The sequence below is a fragment of the Anas platyrhynchos genome, chromosome 14 (assembly GCF_047663525.1).
Source record: "Anas platyrhynchos isolate ZD024472 breed Pekin duck chromosome 14, IASCAAS_PekinDuck_T2T, whole genome shotgun sequence".
NCBI classification, from domain to species: domain Eukaryota; kingdom Metazoa; phylum Chordata; class Aves; order Anseriformes; family Anatidae; genus Anas; species Anas platyrhynchos.
In genome coordinates, this window is record NC_092600.1 from 18273718 (window position 1) to 18295506 (window position 21789).

Genomic DNA, 21789 nt, shown 5'->3' on the forward strand with positions numbered 1-21789 from the left:
CAGCTGGCAGCAAAAACACACACACCAATTGGTTCACATCAGCATGTTATCAGCACTCTTCTCATCCTAAGCCAAAACATAGCATTCTACCAGCTACTAGGAAGAAAATTAACTCTGTCCTAACTGAAACCATGACATACGTATATGTGAATTCAGCTTAAAGGTCTAAACCCAGGCTTCTCTCATGTTGCAGAACTGACAGTGAAACCTCTGCACACTGTAAAAATTGCACAGAACCATTAACAAGGATGTCCGACGAATGTTGCATGGGAGACGTTCGGTTCTTTGTGATTTTTTTTTCATAGGTGTTTGTACTTTTGGCTTTTAGAGAAATTACCCAGTTAAGTTAATCCGTATTGCTTTCTTTTCCTACTTCATGCATGTAGTGTATCTTTAGATATATCTTAAATTAGGGAGCTTATACTGGATGCACAGGACAAACCAGGAGCTACAGTCCAGGAGAGATGTTAGTGACCAAGATGAGTGACTTTTTTTAAAGGTCCAGCACCCTTGCAAAAATGCTTGTGATGGCTTCCCACATGCAAGAGCAGGAAGCTGGAGATGGAACTAACTTCCTGCTTCTTCTTGATCAAGTCCTTCGGGAATTAGCTTAAGATCTTCTGAGGCTGGGATTATCAGTCTCAGATGCAAGCTCTATTGTAACTGCAGTTCTGGAGATTGAGTTCAGACTGCCATTGGTCATAGAACTGTGAATAGTCTGCTTCCTTCCAAACGAATTTTTAGTCAGAGGTGTATGGAGAAGAGCACGGTATGTTTTTGCAGCTTGTGATTGTTTGCTTCCCTTGGAAGCTTTTTCATTTGTTTATGTTGTATGGCCCTTTTACAAAGAGGTAGAAGCAATACGAATGCACAGCCAGGTGAAATATTTGTTGTTTGCTGCACAGGTGAGAGAAAGATACGAAAAAGTTGGCAAGAAGGCCCTAGAAATTCTTCCAGACGGGGTGTGCTGTTCGCACAGGACCTTAGAGATTTTGAAGTGGCATCTGTGTTGCGTACTTCAGGGATACGCAGACAGGATGGCACTGAAGGCTTCTTTTGTTGAAGCTTATTGCTCGGGCCTGTAGGAAGTGGATAAGAACATACCTGTGCACGCATCTAAAAACTTGAGTGGGTTGACTGACATCTTCATATAAGATAAAAGGTATGGTTAGTTTATCAGGTTAAACTGATGGAATCCATCAGCCTCTGAAATTAGTATGACATTGAACTCTTGGTTGATGTTGTGGCTCAGAAAAGGCCTATACTTTCTATTAAATCTTTACAGAAATAGCTTACTGCTTTTATCTTTCAAGCAGAAAACCATTTTTTGTAGCCTTTTCTGTCATTGCGAGGGTACATGAAGAGAACTCTGCAGAGAGGGGTGTGATTTAAAAGGCTAAGAGAACACACCGATGGTGTTGGCTTGCTTTTGAAATTGCGAACGTATCAAATCAAAGCATAGGAAGTGAATCAAGAAACGGGGGGTTGCACATCTTCCGTTTCTGGCATTATGTAGTGTTTATTCTAGTTGGACCTACAGAGCAGCCTCTGGCAGAGCACTGGCATTGCAGAGCATCACCTTGCTGAAGCAGCGCTATTGAAGTCACTAAGCATTTGCAAGAAACGGTGACAAACTGGGAAGAGATTGCTGTTTGCTTCTGTTAACATTGCCTGCCTGGGACACTGATGTCCCTCCCCGGCTGGAGAACCCAGAGGGACATCAAGGAGGCCAGAAGGGGGCTCTTCAGGGGACCACACATGGAAGGGGAAGCCAGGGCCAGGTGAGGAGTGATCCCCTTAAATAGCTTTACTTGCTTCCTGGCTCTTGAGTCAAAACAGCCATAGCTATGTTGCAGGACCAGCAACATGTCTGCTCCGGCTGCTCCAGCCAGAGCCACACTGTGATATCATTGTGATGACACTGGGGCGTCATGGTGACGTTTGAGCTTCCCCCACCAGAACCCCCAGACAGTCCGTTGAGCCTCGCTTGCTGACTGGCAGGAGCAAAAGTAGCCGTTTGCAGAAATGGCTGCAGATGGAAACTCGAGTGACAATGAGATCAATGAAATTAAACAGGAGCCACTTCCAGAAGACACGTCATACGGTTTTGCTCCAGACGAGCTGTTTGAGCCTTCGGACTCCCCTTCTCCTGAACCCCTGGGACAGGATGAAGGAGCAGCTTGTGATGCTCGTGCAGCATCCACAAGGGGAGAAAAAGATCCCCAAGCTCTCACTGATGACCGTGAGACCAAACACGTTCCTCATAATTCTTCTGAGGAGAACGCTGGCAACGGCAACGTCTTCTCATCCCTCAGCTTCCCAAAGAAACTCTGGCAAGTGGCTGAAAGTGACGAATTTAAGGCCATCTGGTGGGGTCACTCTGGAAACTATATTGTGATCGACGAGGAAATGTTTAAAGTGGAAGTGCTGGGAAGGACAAGACCTCGGAGAGTTTTTGAGACGGAGAGTATGACAGGTTTCATTCGTCAGCTTAATCTGTATGGGTTCACCAAACTGCAACAGGACCTGCAAAGATCTCCCTCGCTTCCTGATCTTCCGAAAGAAGAGGATGCATTTTCTGCTTGTAGGAAGGTACCTCCATTGCTCCACACGTGAACCAATTCTCACAATATTCTGGTGGGAGAGATGGGTGTTCCAATAAAATAAGCCTTGGCAATGGAGGAGATGAGGATAACAGTAGATGTTCTGATCTTAATTGCCTTTTCAGGCTACTTCCAGGTGTTTTAGAGCTAGCTTTGCTGAGGACTAGACATGCAGATAAAATATGTTTGGGTGGTACCCAAGGAGTTTGAACCCATGGAACACAAAGATAAGTAAAGCAGGCTATGATGAGTCCATTTATTTTAAGGCATTTGCAACGTACCAGAACTGTATCATCAGGACTGTATCATTAAGCTTTAGTCAGCCTAAGCTTTAGGCTTAAACTGACCAATAGATCTTTCTAACCCATGACTGCCTTTACCAATTACAGTCCTCAGTTCTTGTCTCTTGCTGTTTCTCAGTCCCAAACACGTAGCAAGTACTTCTTCTCCTTTGCGTTTTTTAGATACTCTACTACTACAACCCCAGCTTCAAGAGAGATTCTCCCCACCTGCTCCAGAACTGCAAGCGACGAGTTGCCCTGAAGAGGAAAGCCCTGCAGGCGGGGCTGGATGAGAGCTGCCCCAGCAGCAGCCTATATGCCCAGCCTGGGTGCAGAGATGCCATATGGATGAGGAGGACCCGCTGGCAGCAGCAACTCCAGCAGAAGCCACACAGCCAGCGGCACCCGCGGGGTCCCCAGTCCCCAGGCACTGGGCAAAAGCCACCCCTCAAGCCAGCGGTGCCCCTACAGCCTCGCAGGGAGCTGCTCCCACCCTGCCACATCCTGCTGCAGCAGCAGGCAGGGACAAGCAGCGGCATCTGGACCCCTCCCTGCTGCTAGCAGACAGCAGCCAGACCTCAGCTGCCGCTCCTGCTCCCTCCCCACACCACGTCCTACCTTCCCAGATAGCCCTGTGCCCAAACGCAGGAGCTCCGAAGGCTCCCTCGGCTGCCCTGCCTCCCTTCGGTCACCCACTCCTTCCAGTGGCCTTGCTGGCAGCAGCCTCTGCTGCAGCCATTTTGCAGCCGTACAGCTGGCAGGGCCTGGCAGCCCCACACTGCCCGACCCGCACCTGCGACCAAGACAGGGCAGCTGCAGGCGACAGAATGGCACCCAGGCATGGGACCCGCTAGACACAGCAGGGATAGCAGCACCCCCTTACAGCTTCACGGTCTGTTAGTTCATAGGTTGATTGTTCTGGAGTTAATCTGCTTGAATAATAATGATTAAGGAGGTATTGGGGAGGCATTGGGGAGGCAAGGACAATCCCCAGACATGGACTGTATATCTCGAAACAAGACACTGGAACTCATGATAAGGAAGCGGCAGACGGACAGAGAAACAAATGTAAGGACTATAAATCTCAAAATTGGACATTGGAATTCATTATAAAGATACAACAAACGGAAGAATTGGCAACACCCAGCTCTCGCAATTAAGAAACGTGCCAATTCAGCAGATTCCTGACCAAAGGTGAAAAGTACACTGTGAGGAAGACTCGGGGTCTTCCTCCCAAAGACCCCTGCCCACGTCCCAAAGACCCCTGCCCACAATTCTTGGGAGGCTCTACGCAGGCGCAAGGTGCCAAAAGGCTAATTAGCATGAGAAGTGAGGGAAGGCGGGGATAGGTAATGCATATGTATAGGCGCTTGTAGAATATTGATAGATTGATTGTATAAATTCAAGACTGCTTTCCGCTTTGGGTATGCACGATAGGTGGAGAGATCCCCCGTGCATCCAGCGCTGCAATAAAGAATATACCACTTAAAGGAATTTCGGCTTCAATCTTTGAATCAATCTGGCGACCCAGATGGGACGACCTCTCTGCCGGTCCGCAGGACCCGCTGGGGACAGGACTCCCTAGGGTACCCCCGGGATTTCCCGGAGGGACTCCTCGACTCACCGGATCACTGCGGAGGCAGACAAGGACCCCATCATTGTAAGTGAGTATATTCTTTATTCTGGTTTGGTTTTCTGGTAGACCGGTCGTCTGGGACTGTCCAGTAAGTCGGAAGGTGACTTCTGCAGGACAGTGTTTGGTATATACTTTGTGGTTAGTACCACAAGTATATCTGGGGACCTTGAGGTCCATCTGTATCTGGAACTGTCTGTAAGTCAGAAGGTGATCTTCTGCGAGGCAGTGTTTGGTATATACTTTGTGGTAAGCACCATAAGTATATTTGGGGACCTTAAGGAAAGAGCTCGCTTTAAGGTCCATCTGGAATTGTGTTGTTTATTTCGGTTTTCTGACTCATGGAGTATGGTATTTAACTCTGGTTATTGTTACTGTGATTTTGGCTATTTTTCTGGTGGTAATAGTAGGTTCGTGGCATTGTTATAAGAAAGATATCGTTATGGTGTTACACAGTTCGGTTTTCTGACTTATCGCATGTGGAATTTGACTCTGACTATTGTTATTGTGATTTTAGCAATATTGCTGGTAATAGTAGCTTTGTGACATCACTACTGAAAGATATTGCGTGCCTGTAATTTTGTGAGTGATACGTTTTTGTGATACGCTTTTGTAAGTAACACGTGTATTCTGAAAGTGTAAACTGGAAAATGGGGGGGCGAGTAAGCACTGAAATTCCTAAGAAAAGTGCGTTAGGATGTGTTTTGAGTCACTGGAAGGATATTGGAGGATCTGCCGGTGGAAGTGTGAACAGGAAAACATTGATAAAATATTGTAATCAATGGTGGCCGCTTTATAAGCTGGAATGTGGAGAAAAGTGGCCCCTAAATGGAACTTTAAACTCTAATGTTTTGCTACAGTTAATGTTGGTTTTGAGAAGGAGAATAGGATGAAATGTTGTATACTGATGTTGTTTCAGCATCTTGGTGGGAAAAGGTACGGAATTAAGTTGGCCCCTGACTGAGCCTTTGATGTTGGCATTAGAGAAGTACAGGCTGGAGAAAGATAAAGGAAGTGTTAAAAGGGTTGTTGAAAGTGTTAAAGGTGTTTGAAGTTGAATGAGCAGGGAAAGAGGATGTAGGAATGTTAATAGTTCTGCCTCTGCTCTAGGCAGAGATCTTAAAATCATGGGTGTTAGCCCTTTGGGGCAAATGGATCATGATGGGTCCGAGAGAGAGTTGTTATGGAAACAGAAAAACAGTTAACTCTTAAAACAACCTGAGTTCATGTGCGAGCTCAGATTACCGATGGGACCGCTCAGGGAACTGTGGACAACTGCATTCCCCTGACCGACCCCACTGAGACCCTAATCATCCCTAAAATTATGAACGGCTAAGTAAATACTAAAATCTGGATGAATTGGGAATTGAGAATATGCTTCCAACAAGGTCTAAAAGAAACCCCTATGGAATTTTTGGACCAACTCTGAAATGTAATGAAAATAAATAAATAAATAAATAAAACAAAACGGTTTGGACCTGGCTTCGGAGGACAAATTGACTAGCCTTTTTCTAGGGTAATCATTGGTCCCTGATTTCAACAGGAATAACGGGGACCTGGGGAATCTACCCTAGCGGATCCTCCACTGATTATAATGAAGCTAGGGGAGGAATGGAAGTGAAATTTCTTATTGATATGGGGCAACGTATTCAGTTCTAAATCAAGCATTAATGCCTTCACAGAATTATTATGTTAGGGTAAAAGGTGTGTTGTGGTTTGACCCGGCTGGCAGCTAAACACCACGCAGCCGTTCGCTCACCCTCCCCCTCCCTCTCTGAGACGGGGGAGAGAAATGGAAAGTGAAGCCCGTGAGTTGAGATAAAGACAGTTTAATAAGACAAAATAATAATAATAATAATAGTAATAATACAATGATGATAATAGTACCACTACTAATAATGTGTACAAACAAGTGATGCACAATGCAATTGCTCACCACCCGCTGACCGATGCCCAACCTAACCCCGAGCAGTCCGGCCCCCTCCCCCGGCTAGCCACCCCTATATATTGTTTAGCATGACGTCAGATGGTATGGAATACCCCTTTGGCTAGTTTGGGTCACCTGTCCTGGGTCTGTCCCTTCCCAGCTCTTACTGCACTCCCCGCCTGCCTGTTGGCAGGACAGAGCAAGAAGCTGAGATGTCCTTGGCTTGGTATAAGCACTGCTCTGCAACAATTAAAACATCGGGGTGTTATCAGCACTCTTCTCATCCTAAGCAAAAACGTAGCATTCTACCAGCTACTAGGAAAAAAATTAACTCTATTCTAACTGAAACCAGGACAAGGTGTAACCGAAAAGGCTTATTTTTGTGAACCTTTGAAGTACAAGTTAGGGAAACAATGGGGCATACACAGATTTTTATATACGCCTAACTCCTCATGGGCACTCTTAGGTAGAGATTTATTAGAGCAATTAGGAGCAGAAATTGTCGTTGAAAAAGGGAAAATGAAATTAAGAATAGGAGAAGAACAACTAATAAATGTGTTAAGCTTGGCACTAATACAAACTGACCCTAAAAGTGAAATACCTTTAGAGATCACAGATCAATATGTCCAGGAGTTTGGGCTACCGAAGTCCCTGGAAGAGCAAAAATGTGACCTTAATAATTATTAAATTAAAGCCAGGAGAGAAACCCGTTAAGGTTAAGTAATATCCTTTGAGGATAGAAGATAGGAAAGGAATTAAAGAGATAATTGATAAATTTTTACAGTATGGATTATTGATTGAATGTGAATCAGAATACAATACACCCATATTGCCAATTAAAAAGGCAGATGGAAAAAGCTATAGGTTAGTTCAGGATTTGAGGGCCATAAGTAAAATCACTGAGGATATACATCCAGTAGTGGCAAACCCTTATACTTTGCCGACTAAATTAAAGAATAGTCAAGTCTGGTTTACCGTACTGGATTTAAAAGACGCCTTCTTCTGCCTAGGCTTAGCCACAGAAAGCCAAAACCTATTTGCCTTTGAATGGGAAAATCCCAATTCAGGCAGAAAGACGCAGCTTACGTGGACATTACTACCTCAAGGATTCAAGAATAGCCCCACTATTTTTGGAAACCAATTAGCAAGGGAACTCGAAACATGGATGCCTCCGGACACTGAAGGTGCTTTGTTACAATATGTAGGTGATCTCTTAATAGCTACCGAGACTAAAGGGAGCTGTATTCAATGGACTATAAGTTTTCTTAATTTTCTGGGTTTAAAATGGATATCAAGTCTCTTGACAGAAAGTCCAGCTGGCTCAACAAAGTGTGACCTATCTGGGATTTGAAATTTTGGGAGGACAACGAGAACTAGGAACTGAACATAAGGAAGTCACTTGCGGGACTCCAGAACCTCAAACGGTAAAGGAGCTACAAACCTTTTTAGGAATGACAGGTTGGTGTCGCCTTTGGATTTATAATTATGGACGATTGGTAAAGCCTCTATGTGAATTGATAAAAATTAACCAGTCAAAGTTAGTCTGGACTGGAGAAGCACAAAAAGTCTTTAAACAACTTAAACAAGAATTGATGATTTTAAAATATCAAGCAATATTAGTAGAACAAGATGATGTGGGAATTGTGGTCATTAACATCGTAAATCCAGCTTCTTTCCTTAGTGGAACTCTGGATCAACCCATAACCCATGATTGTATAGAAACAACGGAGACTGTGTATTCTAATCGACCCGATCTTAAGGAAGAACTTTTAGAAGATGCTGACGTATCTTGGTATACTGATGGAAGCAGCTTTGTGAAACAAGGACAACGTAAGGCAGGGTACGCCATTACAACCACTCAACAGGTAATCAAGTCCAAACCATTACCCCTGGGACATCCACCCAGAAAGCAGAGACAATTGCTCTTATGTGAGCACTGGAACTAGCAGCAGGAAGGAAAATAAATATTTGGACAGATTCTAAATATACATTCGGCATGGTACATGCTCATGGACCAATTTGGAAAGAAGAAATTTTAAAATTGTTAGAGGCTGTAAAACAACCAGAAAAGGTAGCTATCATGCATTGTCAGGGACACCAAAAGTGGAACACCGATTTTGAAATTGGAAATCGATTGGCAAAGGCTAAGCGGGCAGCTGAAATAACTGAGGTGAAGGCATTGTCTTTGATACCAGACGGTAAAATCCAAACTATATCCAAATTATACAAAAGAAGACTTAAAATTAATTGAAGATTTGAAAGGTAAAATGAAACCAGATGGACGAGTATATTTAAAAGATAACCACATAATAATACCCTCTAATTTGACATGGCTTAGAATAAAAGGGAATTTGAGTCCCTTTAAAATCTTATATGGAAGGCCGTATCCATTTCTATTTAGTGGAAAGGATCGAACGCAGTTAGGATTAGAATATTTATATGCATATATAACTGAACTTCAGAAATAATTAAATAAAGTACATAAATTTGTTCTCAGGACCTGGGCTAGACGGTTGGATCAACCAATCCACCCTTTTAAGCTCAGGGATTATATATATAAAGACTTTTTCAGGACAACCCCTAGAGGAAAAACGGAAGGAAAGTGGACGGGACCATACCAGGTATTACTGACAACACACACCGCCATTAAGATTAAGGAGCAAGCAGCTTGGATCCACGATTCAAGGGTGAAGAAGGCCCTGGCGAGGATATGGACCACGACCCCAATTGGACCAGCAAAATTGCGTTTTTCCAGATCCTAATGATTGTGGGGGTATGGTTGTCAGATTTGGGATGGGCAACTTGGGACGGGAACTTACACCTGACCTTAATACAAACTGTATCTCAAGTGATTAATAAGATGAACTGTTGGGTATGCACCCATCTGCCACAGCATGGGAATAAGGGTGTATCGTTAATCAGGATTCCCTTGCCTGCAAACTTACCTTGGACTAATTTGTGGGAAAACACATCTTGGGGTCAAAAATATGAAGAAGTTTTGGAACTAGAAGTTAGTAGCTTCGTGCCATTGGAATCTTACTATGTATGTGTACAAAGGTGTAACCCGCCTAAGGGTATGGGAAAACAGGATTGTATAAATACGGGTACTACTTATGTGGGAAATCAGACATCTTGTACTTGAGAAATCATATCTGGAGAATTAGATGAAAAATTAACAATCCATTGATAGAGAGACACACCGCTTTTCATAGTTTTGTTCGATGGTTTATCCCATGGTTAGGAGTGAATGAATTGGAAAAGGCGATAGTTAATATTTCTGCAATTATAGAGAAGTTAGAAAACAAAACTCTGGATGCTATAAAGGCTCAACAAGAAGAGATATCTAGTTTATCACAGGTAGTATTACAAAATCCGATGGCCCTAGACTTGTTACTGGCCGCTCAAGGGGGAGTCTGTACAGTAATAAATACAAGTTGTTGTATGTATGTAGATCAGAGTGGAAGGATCTCTACCGACCTGGAAGAAATATGGAAGCAGACAAGGGTCCTACATGAGATCAGTAAAGATGATCTTTCATGGAGTTTTAGTGAAATATGGAATAAGTTAACCTCCTGGTTGCCCAATTTCCAATGGTTGAAACAAGTGTTCATTGCTCTATAACATTAGTAGTGTTAGGAATATTTGTGTGCATGTTGTTTAGATGCCTGCTTTGTTTTGTTACTGTAAATAATGAAAGTATCTGATGCAAAAGAATTTGCATGGGAAAAGAAAAGGGGGGATTGATTAAGGAGGTATTGGGGAGGCATTGGGGAGGCAAGGACAATCCCCAGACATGGACTGTATATCTCGAAACAAGACACTGGAACTCATGATAAGGAAGCGGCAGACGGACAGAGAAACAAATGTAAGGACTATAAATCTCAAAATTGGACATTGGAATTCATTATAAAGATACAACAAACGGAAGAATTGGCAACACCCAGCTCTCGCAATTAAGAAACGTGCCAATTCAGCAGATTCCTGACCAAAGGTGAAAAGTACACTGTGAGGAAGACTCGGGGTCTTCCTCCCAAAGACCCCTGCCCACGTCCCAAAGACCCCTGCCCACAATTCTTGGGAGGCTCTACGCAGGCGCAAGGTGCCAAAAGGCTAATTAGCATGAGAAGTGAGGGAAGGCGGGGATAGGTAATGCATATGTATAGGCGCTTGTAGAATATTGATAGATTGATTGTATAAATTCAAGACTGCTTTCCGCTTTGGGTATGCACGATAGGTGGAGAGATCCCCCGTGCATCCAGCGCTGCAATAAAGAATATACCACTTAAAGGAATTTCGGCTTCGATCTTTGAATCATAAAACTTTTCCCGTTCCAGTTGTCTTTTTGGTATTATTTTTAAATGGGGAAATCTCAGGTTGAATTTGTATTTCGTCTCTCAAAAGGAAGTAGAAGCAACTGTTCCAACACCAATTTGATCGTTTTCCACAACAGACCAGCTCTCTAGGTTCTCAGCCACAGAGAGCAAAAGAGTGGATAATGTCTGCATGCCACATGCACCGAGGATGCTCTTCCTAATGATGACTTCGAACGGAAAGTTAGGAGAGAGTAATTAAATAACACCATCTTAATTATGGAAGACTCAGAAAGGGAATGTCACAGACTCACAGAATTGTGGGGGTTGGAAGGCAGCTCAAGAGATCATCGGTCCAAACCCCTGCCAAAGCAGGTTCCCGAGAGCAGGTTGCCCAGGTAGGCATCCAGACGGGCCTTGAATGTCTCCAGAGAAGGAGGCTCCACAACCTCCGCAGGCTGCCTGTCCCAGCGCTCCGTCACCCTCACCATGAGGAAGTTGTTTTGCACGTTGTTGCGGAACTTCCTGTCGTCCATTTTGTTGCCATTGTCCCTTCTTCCAGCCAGAGCCACACTGTGATATCATCGTGATGACACTGGGGCGTCATGGTGACGTTTGAGCTTCCCCCACCAGAACCCCCAGACAGTCCGTTGAGCCTCGCTTGCTGACTGGCAGGAGCAAAAGTAGCCGTTTGCAGAAATGGCTGCAGATGGAAACTCGAGTGACAATGAGATCAATGAAATTAAACAGGAGCCACTTCCAGAAGACACGTCATACGGTTTTGCTCCAGACGAGCTGTTTGAGCCTTCGGACTCCCCTTCTCCTGAACCCCTGGGACAGGATGAAGGAGCAGCTTGTGATGCTCGTGCAGCATCCACAAGGGGAGAAAAAGATCCCCAAGCTCTCACTGATGACCGTGAGACCAAACACGTTCCTCATAATTCTTCTGAGGAGAACGCTGGCAACGGCAACGTCTTCTCATCCCTCAGCTTCCCAAAGAAACTCTGGCAAGTGGCTGAAAGTGACGAATTTAAGGCCATCTGGTGGGGTCACTCTGGAAACTATATTGTGATCGACGAGGAAATGTTTAAAGTGGAAGTGCTGGGAAGGACAAGACCTCGGAGAGTTTTTGAGACGGAGAGTATGACAGGTTTCATTCGTCAGCTTAATCTGTATGGGTTCACCAAACTGCAACAGGACCTGCAAAGATCTCCCTCGCTTCCTGATCTTCCGAAAGAAGAGGATGCATTTTCTGCTTGTAGGAAGGTACCTCCATTGCTCCACACGTGAACCAATTCTCACAATATTCTGGTGGGAGAGATGGGTGTTCCAATAAAATAAGCCTTGGCAATGGAGGAGATGAGGATAACAGTAGATGTTCTGATCTTAATTGCCTTTTCAGGCTACTTCCAGGTGTTTTAGAGCTAGCTTTGCTGAGGACTAGACATGCAGATAAAATATGTTTGGGTGGTACCCAAGGAGTTTGAACCCATGGAACACAAAGATAAGTAAAGCAGGCTATGATGAGTCCATTTATTTTAAGGCATTTGCAACGTACCAGAACTGTATCATCAGGACTGTATCATTAAGCTTTAGTCAGCCTAAGCTTTAGGCTTAAACTGACCAATAGATCTTTCTAACCCATGACTGCCTTTACCAATTACAGTCCTCAGTTCTTGTCTCTTGCTGTTTCTCAGTCCCAAACACGTAGCAAGTACTTCTTCTCCTTTGCGTTTTTTAGATACTCTACTACTACAACCCCAGCTTCAAGAGAGATTCTCCCCACCTGCTCCAGAACTGCAAGCGACGAGTTGCCCTGAAGAGGAAAGCCCTGCAGGCGGGGCTGGATGAGAGCTGCCCCAGCAGCAGCCTATATGCCCAGCCTGGGTGCAGAGATGCCATATGGATGAGGAGGACCCGCTGGCAGCAGCAACTCCAGCAGAAGCCACACAGCCAGCGGCACCCGCGGGGTCCCCAGTCCCCAGGCACTGGGCAAAAGCCACCCCTCAAGCCAGCGGTGCCCCTACAGCCTCGCAGGGAGCTGCTCCCACCCTGCCACATCCTGCTGCAGCAGCAGGCAGGGACAAGCAGCGGCATCTGGACCCCTCCCTGCTGCTAGCAGACAGCAGCCAGACCTCAGCTGCCGCTCCTGCTCCCTCCCCACACCACGTCCTACCTTCCCAGATAGCCCTGTGCCCAAACGCAGGAGCTCCGAAGGCTCCCTCGGCTGCCCTGCCTCCCTTCGGTCACCCACTCCTTCCAGTGGCCTTGCTGGCAGCAGCCTCTGCTGCAGCCATTTTGCAGCCGTACAGCTGGCAGGGCCTGGCAGCCCCACACTGCCCGACCCGCACCTGCGACCAAGACAGGGCAGCTGCAGGCGACAGAATGGCACCCAGGCATGGGACCCGCTAGACACAGCAGGGATAGCAGCACCCCCTTACAGCTTCACGGTCTGTTAGTTCATAGGTTGATTGTTCTGGAGTTAATCTGCTTGAATAATAATGATTAAGGAGGTATTGGGGAGGCATTGGGGAGGCAAGGACAATCCCCAGACATGGACTGTATATCTCGAAACAAGACACTGGAACTCATGATAAGGAAGCGGCAGACGGACAGAGAAACAAATGTAAGGACTATAAATCTCAAAATTGGACATTGGAATTCATTATAAAGATACAACAAACGGAAGAATTGGCAACACCCAGCTCTCGCAATTAAGAAACGTGCCAATTCAGCAGATTCCTGACCAAAGGTGAAAAGTACACTGTGAGGAAGACTCGGGGTCTTCCTCCCAAAGACCCCTGCCCACGTCCCAAAGACCCCTGCCCACAATTCTTGGGAGGCTCTACGCAGGCGCAAGGTGCCAAAAGGCTAATTAGCATGAGAAGTGAGGGAAGGCGGGGATAGGTAATGCATATGTATAGGCGCTTGTAGAATATTGATAGATTGATTGTATAAATTCAAGACTGCTTTCCGCTTTGGGTATGCACGATAGGTGGAGAGATCCCCCGTGCATCCAGCGCTGCAATAAAGAATATACCACTTAAAGGAATTTCGGCTTCAATCTTTGAATCAATCTGGCGACCCAGATGGGACGACCTCTCTGCCGGTCCGCAGGACCCGCTGGGGACAGGACTCCCTAGGGTACCCCCGGGATTTCCCGGAGGGACTCCTCGACTCACCGGATCACTGCGGAGGCAGACAAGGACCCCATCATTGTAAGTGAGTATATTCTTTATTCTGGTTTGGTTTTCTGGTAGACCGGTCGTCTGGGACTGTCCAGTAAGTCGGAAGGTGACTTCTGCAGGACAGTGTTTGGTATATACTTTGTGGTTAGTACCACAAGTATATCTGGGGACCTTGAGGTCCATCTGTATCTGGAACTGTCTGTAAGTCAGAAGGTGATCTTCTGCGAGGCAGTGTTTGGTATATACTTTGTGGTAAGCACCATAAGTATATTTGGGGACCTTAAGGAAAGAGCTCGCTTTAAGGTCCATCTGGAATTGTGTTGTTTATTTCGGTTTTCTGACTCATGGAGTATGGTATTTAACTCTGGTTATTGTTACTGTGATTTTGGCTATTTTTCTGGTGGTAATAGTAGGTTCGTGGCATTGTTATAAGAAAGATATCGTTATGGTGTTACACAGTTCGGTTTTCTGACTTATCGCATGTGGAATTTGACTCTGACTATTGTTATTGTGATTTTAGCAATATTGCTGGTAATAGTAGCTTTGTGACATCACTACTGAAAGATATTGCGTGCCTGTAATTTTGTGAGTGATACGTTTTTGTGATACGCTTTTGTAAGTAACACGTGTATTCTGAAAGTGTAAACTGGAAAATGGGGGGGCGAGTAAGCACTGAAATTCCTAAGAAAAGTGCGTTAGGATGTGTTTTGAGTCACTGGAAGGATATTGGAGGATCTGCCGGTGGAAGTGTGAACAGGAAAACATTGATAAAATATTGTAATCAATGGTGGCCGCTTTATAAGCTGGAATGTGGAGAAAAGTGGCCCCTAAATGGAACTTTAAACTCTAATGTTTTGCTACAGTTAATGTTGGTTTTGAGAAGGAGAATAGGATGAAATGTTGTATACTGATGTTGTTTCAGCATCTTGGTGGGAAAAGGTACGGAATTAAGTTGGCCCCTGACTGAGCCTTTGATGTTGGCATTAGAGAAGTACAGGCTGGAGAAAGATAAAGGAAGTGTTAAAAGGGTTGTTGAAAGTGTTAAAGGTGTTTGAAGTTGAATGAGCAGGGAAAGAGGATGTAGGAATGTTAATAGTTCTGCCTCTGCTCTAGGCAGAGATCTTAAAATCATGGGTGTTAGCCCTTTGGGGCAAATGGATCATGATGGGTCCGAGAGAGAGTTGTTATGGAAACAGAAAAACAGTTAACTCTTAAAACAACCTGAGTTCATGTGCGAGCTCAGATTACCGATGGGACCGCTCAGGGAACTGTGGACAACTGCATTCCCCTGACCGACCCCACTGAGACCCTAATCATCCCTAAAATTATGAACGGCTAAGTAAATACTAAAATCTGGATGAATTGGGAATTGAGAATATGCTTCCAACAAGGTCTAAAAGAAACCCCTATGGAATTTTTGGACCAACTCTGAAATGTAATGAAAATAAATAAATAAATAAATAAAACAAAACGGTTTGGACCTGGCTTCGGAGGACAAATTGACTAGCCTTTTTCTAGGGTAATCATTGGTCCCTGATTTCAACAGGAATAACGGGGACCTGGGGAATCTACCCTAGCGGATCCTCCACTGATTATAATGAAGCTAGGGGAGGAATGGAAGTGAAATTTCTTATTGATATGGGGCAACGTATTCAGTTCTAAATCAAGCATTAATGCCTTCACAGAATTATTATGTTAGGGTAAAAGGTGTGTTGTGGTTTGACCCGGCTGGCAGCTAAACACCACGCAGCCGTTCGCTCACCCTCCCCCTCCCTCTCTGAGACGGGGGAGAGAAATGGAAAGTGAAGCCCGTGAGTTGAGATAAAGACAGTTTAATAAGACAAAATAATAATAATAATAATAGTAATAATACAATGATGATAATAGTACCACTACTAATAATGTGTACAAACAAGTGATGCACAATGCAATTGCTCACCACCCGCTGACCGATGCCCAACCTAACCCCGAGCAGTCCGGCCCCCTCCCCCGGCTAGCCACCCCTATATATTGTTTAGCATGACGTCAGATGGTATGGAATACCCCTTTGGCTAGTTTGGGTCACCTGTCCTGGGTCTGTCCCTTCCCAGCTCTTACTGCACTCCCCGCCTGCCTGTTGGCAGGACAGAGCAAGAAGCTGAGATGTCCTTGGCTTGGTATAAGCACTGCTCTGCAACAATTAAAACATCGGGGTGTTATCAGCACTCTTCTCATCCTAAGCAAAAACGTAGCATTCTACCAGCTACTAGGAAAAAAATTAACTCTATTCTAACTGAAACCAGGACAAGGTGTAACCGAAAAGGCTTATTTTTGTGAACCTTTGAAGTACAAGTTAGGGAAACAATGGGGCATACACAGATTTTTATATACGCCTAACTCCTCATGGGCACTCTTAGGTAGAGATTTATTAGAGCAATTAGGAGCAGAAATTGTCGTTGAAAAAGGGAAAATGAAATTAAGAATAGGAGAAGAACAACTAATAAATGTGTTAAGCTTGGCACTAATACAAACTGACCCTAAAAGTGAAATACCTTTAGAGATCACAGATCAATATGTCCAGGAGTTTGGGCTACCGAAGTCCCTGGAAGAGCAAAAATGTGACCTTAATAATTATTAAATTAAAGCCAGGAGAGAAACCCGTTAAGGTTAAGTAATATCCTTTGAGGATAGAAGATAGGAAAGGAATTAAAGAGATAATTGATAAATTTTTACAGTATGGATTATTGATTGAATGTGAATCAGAATACAATACACCCATATTGCCAATTAAAAAGGCAGATGGAAAAAGCTATAGGTTAGTTCAGGATTTGAGGGCCATAAGTAAAATCACTGAGGATATACATCCAGTAGTGGCAAACCCTTATACTTTGCCGACTAAATTAAAGAATAGTCAAGTCTGGTTTACCGTACTGGATTTAAAAGACGCCTTCTTCTGCCTAGGCTTAGCCACAGAAAGCCAAAACCTATTTGCCTTTGAATGGGAAAATCCCAATTCAGGCAGAAAGACGCAGCTTACGTGGACATTACTACCTCAAGGATTCAAGAATAGCCCCACTATTTTTGGAAACCAATTAGCAAGGGAACTCGAAACATGGATGCCTCCGGACACTGAAGGTGCTTTGTTACAATATGTAGGTGATCTCTTAATAGCTACCGAGACTAAAGGGAGCTGTATTCAATGGACTATAAGTTTTCTTAATTTTCTGGGTTTAAAATGGATATCAAGTCTCTTGACAGAAAGTCCAGCTGGCTCAACAAAGTGTGACCTATCTGGGATTTGAAATTTTGGGAGGACAACGAGAACTAGGAACTGAACATAAGGAAGTCACTTGCGGGACTCCAGAACCTCAAACGGTAAAGGAGCTACAAACCTTTTTAGGAATGACAGGTTGGTGTCGCCTTTGGATTTATAATTATGGACGATTGGTAAAGCCTCTATGTGAATTGATAAAAATTAACCAGTCAAAGTTAGTCTGGACTGGAGAAGCACAAAAAGTCTTTAAACAACTTAAACAAGAATTGATGATTTTAAAATATCAAGCAATATTAGTAGAACAAGATGATGTGGGAATTGTGGTCATTAACATCGTAAATCCAGCTTCTTTCCTTAGTGGAACTCTGGATCAACCCATAACCCATGATTGTATAGAAACAACGGAGACTGTGTATTCTAATCGACCCGATCTTAAGGAAGAACTTTTAGAAGATGCTGACGTATCTTGGTATACTGATGGAAGCAGCTTTGTGAAACAAGGACAACGTAAGGCAGGGTACGCCATTACAACCACTCAACAGGTAATCAAGTCCAAACCATTACCCCTGGGACATCCACCCAGAAAGCAGAGACAATTGCTCTTATGTGAGCACTGGAACTAGCAGCAGGAAGGAAAATAAATATTTGGACAGATTCTAAATATACATTCGGCATGGTACATGCTCATGGACCAATTTGGAAAGAAGAAATTTTAAAATTGTTAGAGGCTGTAAAACAACCAGAAAAGGTAGCTATCATGCATTGTCAGGGACACCAAAAGTGGAACACCGATTTTGAAATTGGAAATCGATTGGCAAAGGCTAAGCGGGCAGCTGAAATAACTGAGGTGAAGGCATTGTCTTTGATACCAGACGGTAAAATCCAAACTATATCCAAATTATACAAAAGAAGACTTAAAATTAATTGAAGATTTGAAAGGTAAAATGAAACCAGATGGACGAGTATATTTAAAAGATAACCACATAATAATACCCTCTAATTTGACATGGCTTAGAATAAAAGGGAATTTGAGTCCCTTTAAAATCTTATATGGAAGGCCGTATCCATTTCTATTTAGTGGAAAGGATCGAACGCAGTTAGGATTAGAATATTTATATGCATATATAACTGAACTTCAGAAATAATTAAATAAAGTACATAAATTTGTTCTCAGGACCTGGGCTAGACGGTTGGATCAACCAATCCACCCTTTTAAGCTCAGGGATTATATATATAAAGACTTTTTCAGGACAACCCCTAGAGGAAAAACGGAAGGAAAGTGGACGGGACCATACCAGGTATTACTGACAACACACACCGCCATTAAGATTAAGGAGCAAGCAGCTTGGATCCACGATTCAAGGGTGAAGAAGGCCCTGGCGAGGATATGGACCACGACCCCAATTGGACCAGCAAAATTGCGTTTTTCCAGATCCTAATGATTGTGGGGGTATGGTTGTCAGATTTGGGATGGGCAACTTGGGACGGGAACTTACACCTGACCTTAATACAAACTGTATCTCAAGTGATTAATAAGATGAACTGTTGGGTATGCACCCATCTGCCACAGCATGGGAATAAGGGTGTATCGTTAATCAGGATTCCCTTGCCTGCAAACTTACCTTGGACTAATTTGTGGGAAAACACATCTTGGGGTCAAAAATATGAAGAAGTTTTGGAACTAGAAGTTAGTAGCTTCGTGCCATTGGAATCTTACTATGTATGTGTACAAAGGTGTAACCCGCCTAAGGGTATGGGAAAACAGGATTGTATAAATACGGGTACTACTTATGTGGGAAATCAGACATCTTGTACTTGAGAAATCATATCTGGAGAATTAGATGAAAAATTAACAATCCATTGATAGAGAGACACACCGCTTTTCATAGTTTTGTTCGATGGTTTATCCCATGGTTAGGAGTGAATGAATTGGAAAAGGCGATAGTTAATATTTCTGCAATTATAGAGAAGTTAGAAAACAAAACTCTGGATGCTATAAAGGCTCAACAAGAAGAGATATCTAGTTTATCACAGGTAGTATTACAAAATCCGATGGCCCTAGACTTGTTACTGGCCGCTCAAGGGGGAGTCTGTACAGTAATAAATACAAGTTGTTGTATGTATGTAGATCAGAGTGGAAGGATCTCTACCGACCTGGAAGAAATATGGAAGCAGACAAGGGTCCTACATGAGATCAGTAAAGATGATCTTTCATGGAGTTTTAGTGAAATATGGAATAAGTTAACCTCCTGGTTGCCCAATTTCCAATGGTTGAAACAAGTGTTCATTGCTCTATAACATTAGTAGTGTTAGGAATATTTGTGTGCATGTTGTTTAGATGCCTGCTTTGTTTTGTTACTGTAAATAATGAAAGTATCTGATGCAAAAGAATTTGCATGGGAAAAGAAAAGGGGGGATTGATTAAGGAGGTATTGGGGAGGCATTGGGGAGGCAAGGACAATCCCCAGACATGGACTGTATATCTCGAAACAAGACACTGGAACTCATGATAAGGAAGCGGCAGACGGACAGAGAAACAAATGTAAGGACTATAAATCTCAAAATTGGACATTGGAATTCATTATAAAGATACAACAAACGGAAGAATTGGCAACACCCAGCTCTCGCAATTAAGAAACGTGCCAATTCAGCAGATTCCTGACCAAAGGTGAAAAGTACACTGTGAGGAAGACTCGGGGTCTTCCTCCCAAAGACCCCTGCCCACGTCCCAAAGACCCCTGCCCACAATTCTTGGGAGGCTCTACGCAGGCGCAAGGTGCCAAAAGGCTAATTAGCATGAGAAGTGAGGGAAGGCGGGGATAGGTAATGCATATGTATAGGCGCTTGTAGAATATTGATAGATTGATTGTATAAATTCAAGACTGCTTTCCGCTTTGGGTATGCACGATAGGTGGAGAGATCCCCCGTGCATCCAGCGCTGCAATAAAGAATATACCACTTAAAGGAATTTCGGCTTCGATCTTTGAATCATAAAACTTTTCCCGTTCCAGTTGTCTTTTTGGTATTATTTTTAAATGGGGAAATCTCAGGTTGAATTTGTATTTCGTCTCTCAAAAGGAAGTAGAAGCAACTGTTCCAACACCAATTTGATCGTTTTCCACAACAGACCAGCTCTCTAGGTTCTCAGCCACAGAGAGCAAAAGAGTGGATAATGTCTGCATGCCACATGCACCGAGGATGCTCTTCCTAATGATGACTTCGAACGGAAAGTTAGGAGAGAGTAATTAAATAACACCATCTTAATTATGGAAGACTCAGAAAGGGAATGTCACAGACTCACAGAATTGTGGGGGTTGGAAGGCAGCTCAAGAGATCATCGGTCCAAACCCCTGCCAAAGCAGGTTCCCGAGAGCAGGTTGCCCAGGTAGGCATCCAGACGGGCCTTGAATGTCTCCAGAGAAGGAGGCTCCACAACCTCCGCAGGCTGCCTGTCCCAGCGCTCCGTCACCCTCACCATGAGGAAGTTGTTTTGCACGTTGTTGCGGAACTTCCTGTCGTCCATTTTGTTGCCATTGTCCCTTCTTCCAGCCAGAGCCACACTGTGATATCATCGTGATGACACTGGGGCGTCATGGTGACGTTTGAGCTTCCCCCACCAGAACCCCCAGACAGTCCGTTGAGCCTCGCTTGCTGACTGGCAGGAGCAAAAGTAGCCGTTTGCAGAAATGGCTGCAGATGGAAACTCGAGTGACAATGAGATCAATGAAATTAAACAGGAGCCACTTCCAGAAGACACGTCATACGGTTTTGCTCCAGATGAGCTGTTTGAGCCTTCGGACTCCCCTTCTCCTGAACCCCTGGGACAGGATGAAGGAGCAGCTTGTGATGCTCGTGCAGCATCCACAAGGGGAGAAAAAGATCCCCAAGCTCTCACTGATGACCGTGAGACCAAACACGTTCCTCATAATTCTTCTGAGGAGAACGCTGGCAACGGCAACGTCTTCTCATCCCTCAGCTTCCCAAAGAAACTCTGGCAAGTGGCTGAAAGTGACGAATTTAAGGCCATCTGGTGGGGTCACTCTGGAAACTATATTGTGATCGACGAGGAAATGTTTAAAGTGGAAGTGCTGGGAAGGACAAGACCTCGGAGAGTTTTTGAGACGGAGAGTATGACAGGTTTCATTCGTCAGCTTAATCTGTATGGGTTCACCAAACTGCAACAGGACCTGCAAAGATCTCCCTCGCTTCCTGATCTTCCGAAAGAAGAGGATGCATTTTCTGCTTGTAGGAAGGTACCTCCATTGCTCCACACGTGAACCAATTCTCACAATATTCTGGTGGGAGAGATGGGTGTTCCAATAAAATAAGCCTTGGCAATGGAGGAGATGAGGATAACAGTAGATGTTCTGATCTTAATTGCCTTTTCAGGCTACTTCCAGGTGTTTTAGAGCTAGCTTTGCTGAGGACTAGACATGCAGATAAAATACGTTTGGGTGGTACCCAAGGAGTTTGAACCCATGGAACACAAAGATAAGTAAAGCAGGCTATGATGAGTCCATTTATTTTAAGGCATTTGCAACGTACCAGAACTGTATCATCAGGATGATGATACACAGCGAATGGCTGTGCGGTG

The 21789-nt window shown here is 44.1% G+C and overlaps 1 protein-coding gene across 1 annotated transcript; it reads left to right on the forward strand.

The window, feature by feature from the left end:
• The first annotated feature begins 581 nt into the window (after nucleotides 1–581).
• LOC139998708 (uncharacterized) lies at nucleotides 582–20163 on the forward strand. The gene is made up of 3 exons (XM_072023556.1): nucleotides 582–2592; nucleotides 3068–12020; nucleotides 12496–20163. Exons 2-3 carry the CDS (start codon nucleotides 11454–11456, stop codon nucleotides 12871–12873), a joined length of 945 nt encoding a protein of 314 aa, XP_071879657.1. The 5' UTR covers nucleotides 582–2592; nucleotides 3068–11453; the 3' UTR covers nucleotides 12874–20163.
• Nucleotides 20164–21789: the final 1626 nt, after the last annotated feature.

Bases quoted from the DNA above. Each gene is read 5' to 3' on its own strand.
- LOC139998708 (XM_072023556.1), top strand. From the start codon at position 11,454: ATGGCTGCAGATGGAAACTCGAGTGACAATGAGATCAATGAAATTAAA. The intron at 12,021-12,495 runs GTACCTCCATTG...TGCGTTTTTTAG, and splicing joins CATTTTCTGCTTGTAGGAAG to ATACTCTACTACTACAACCC.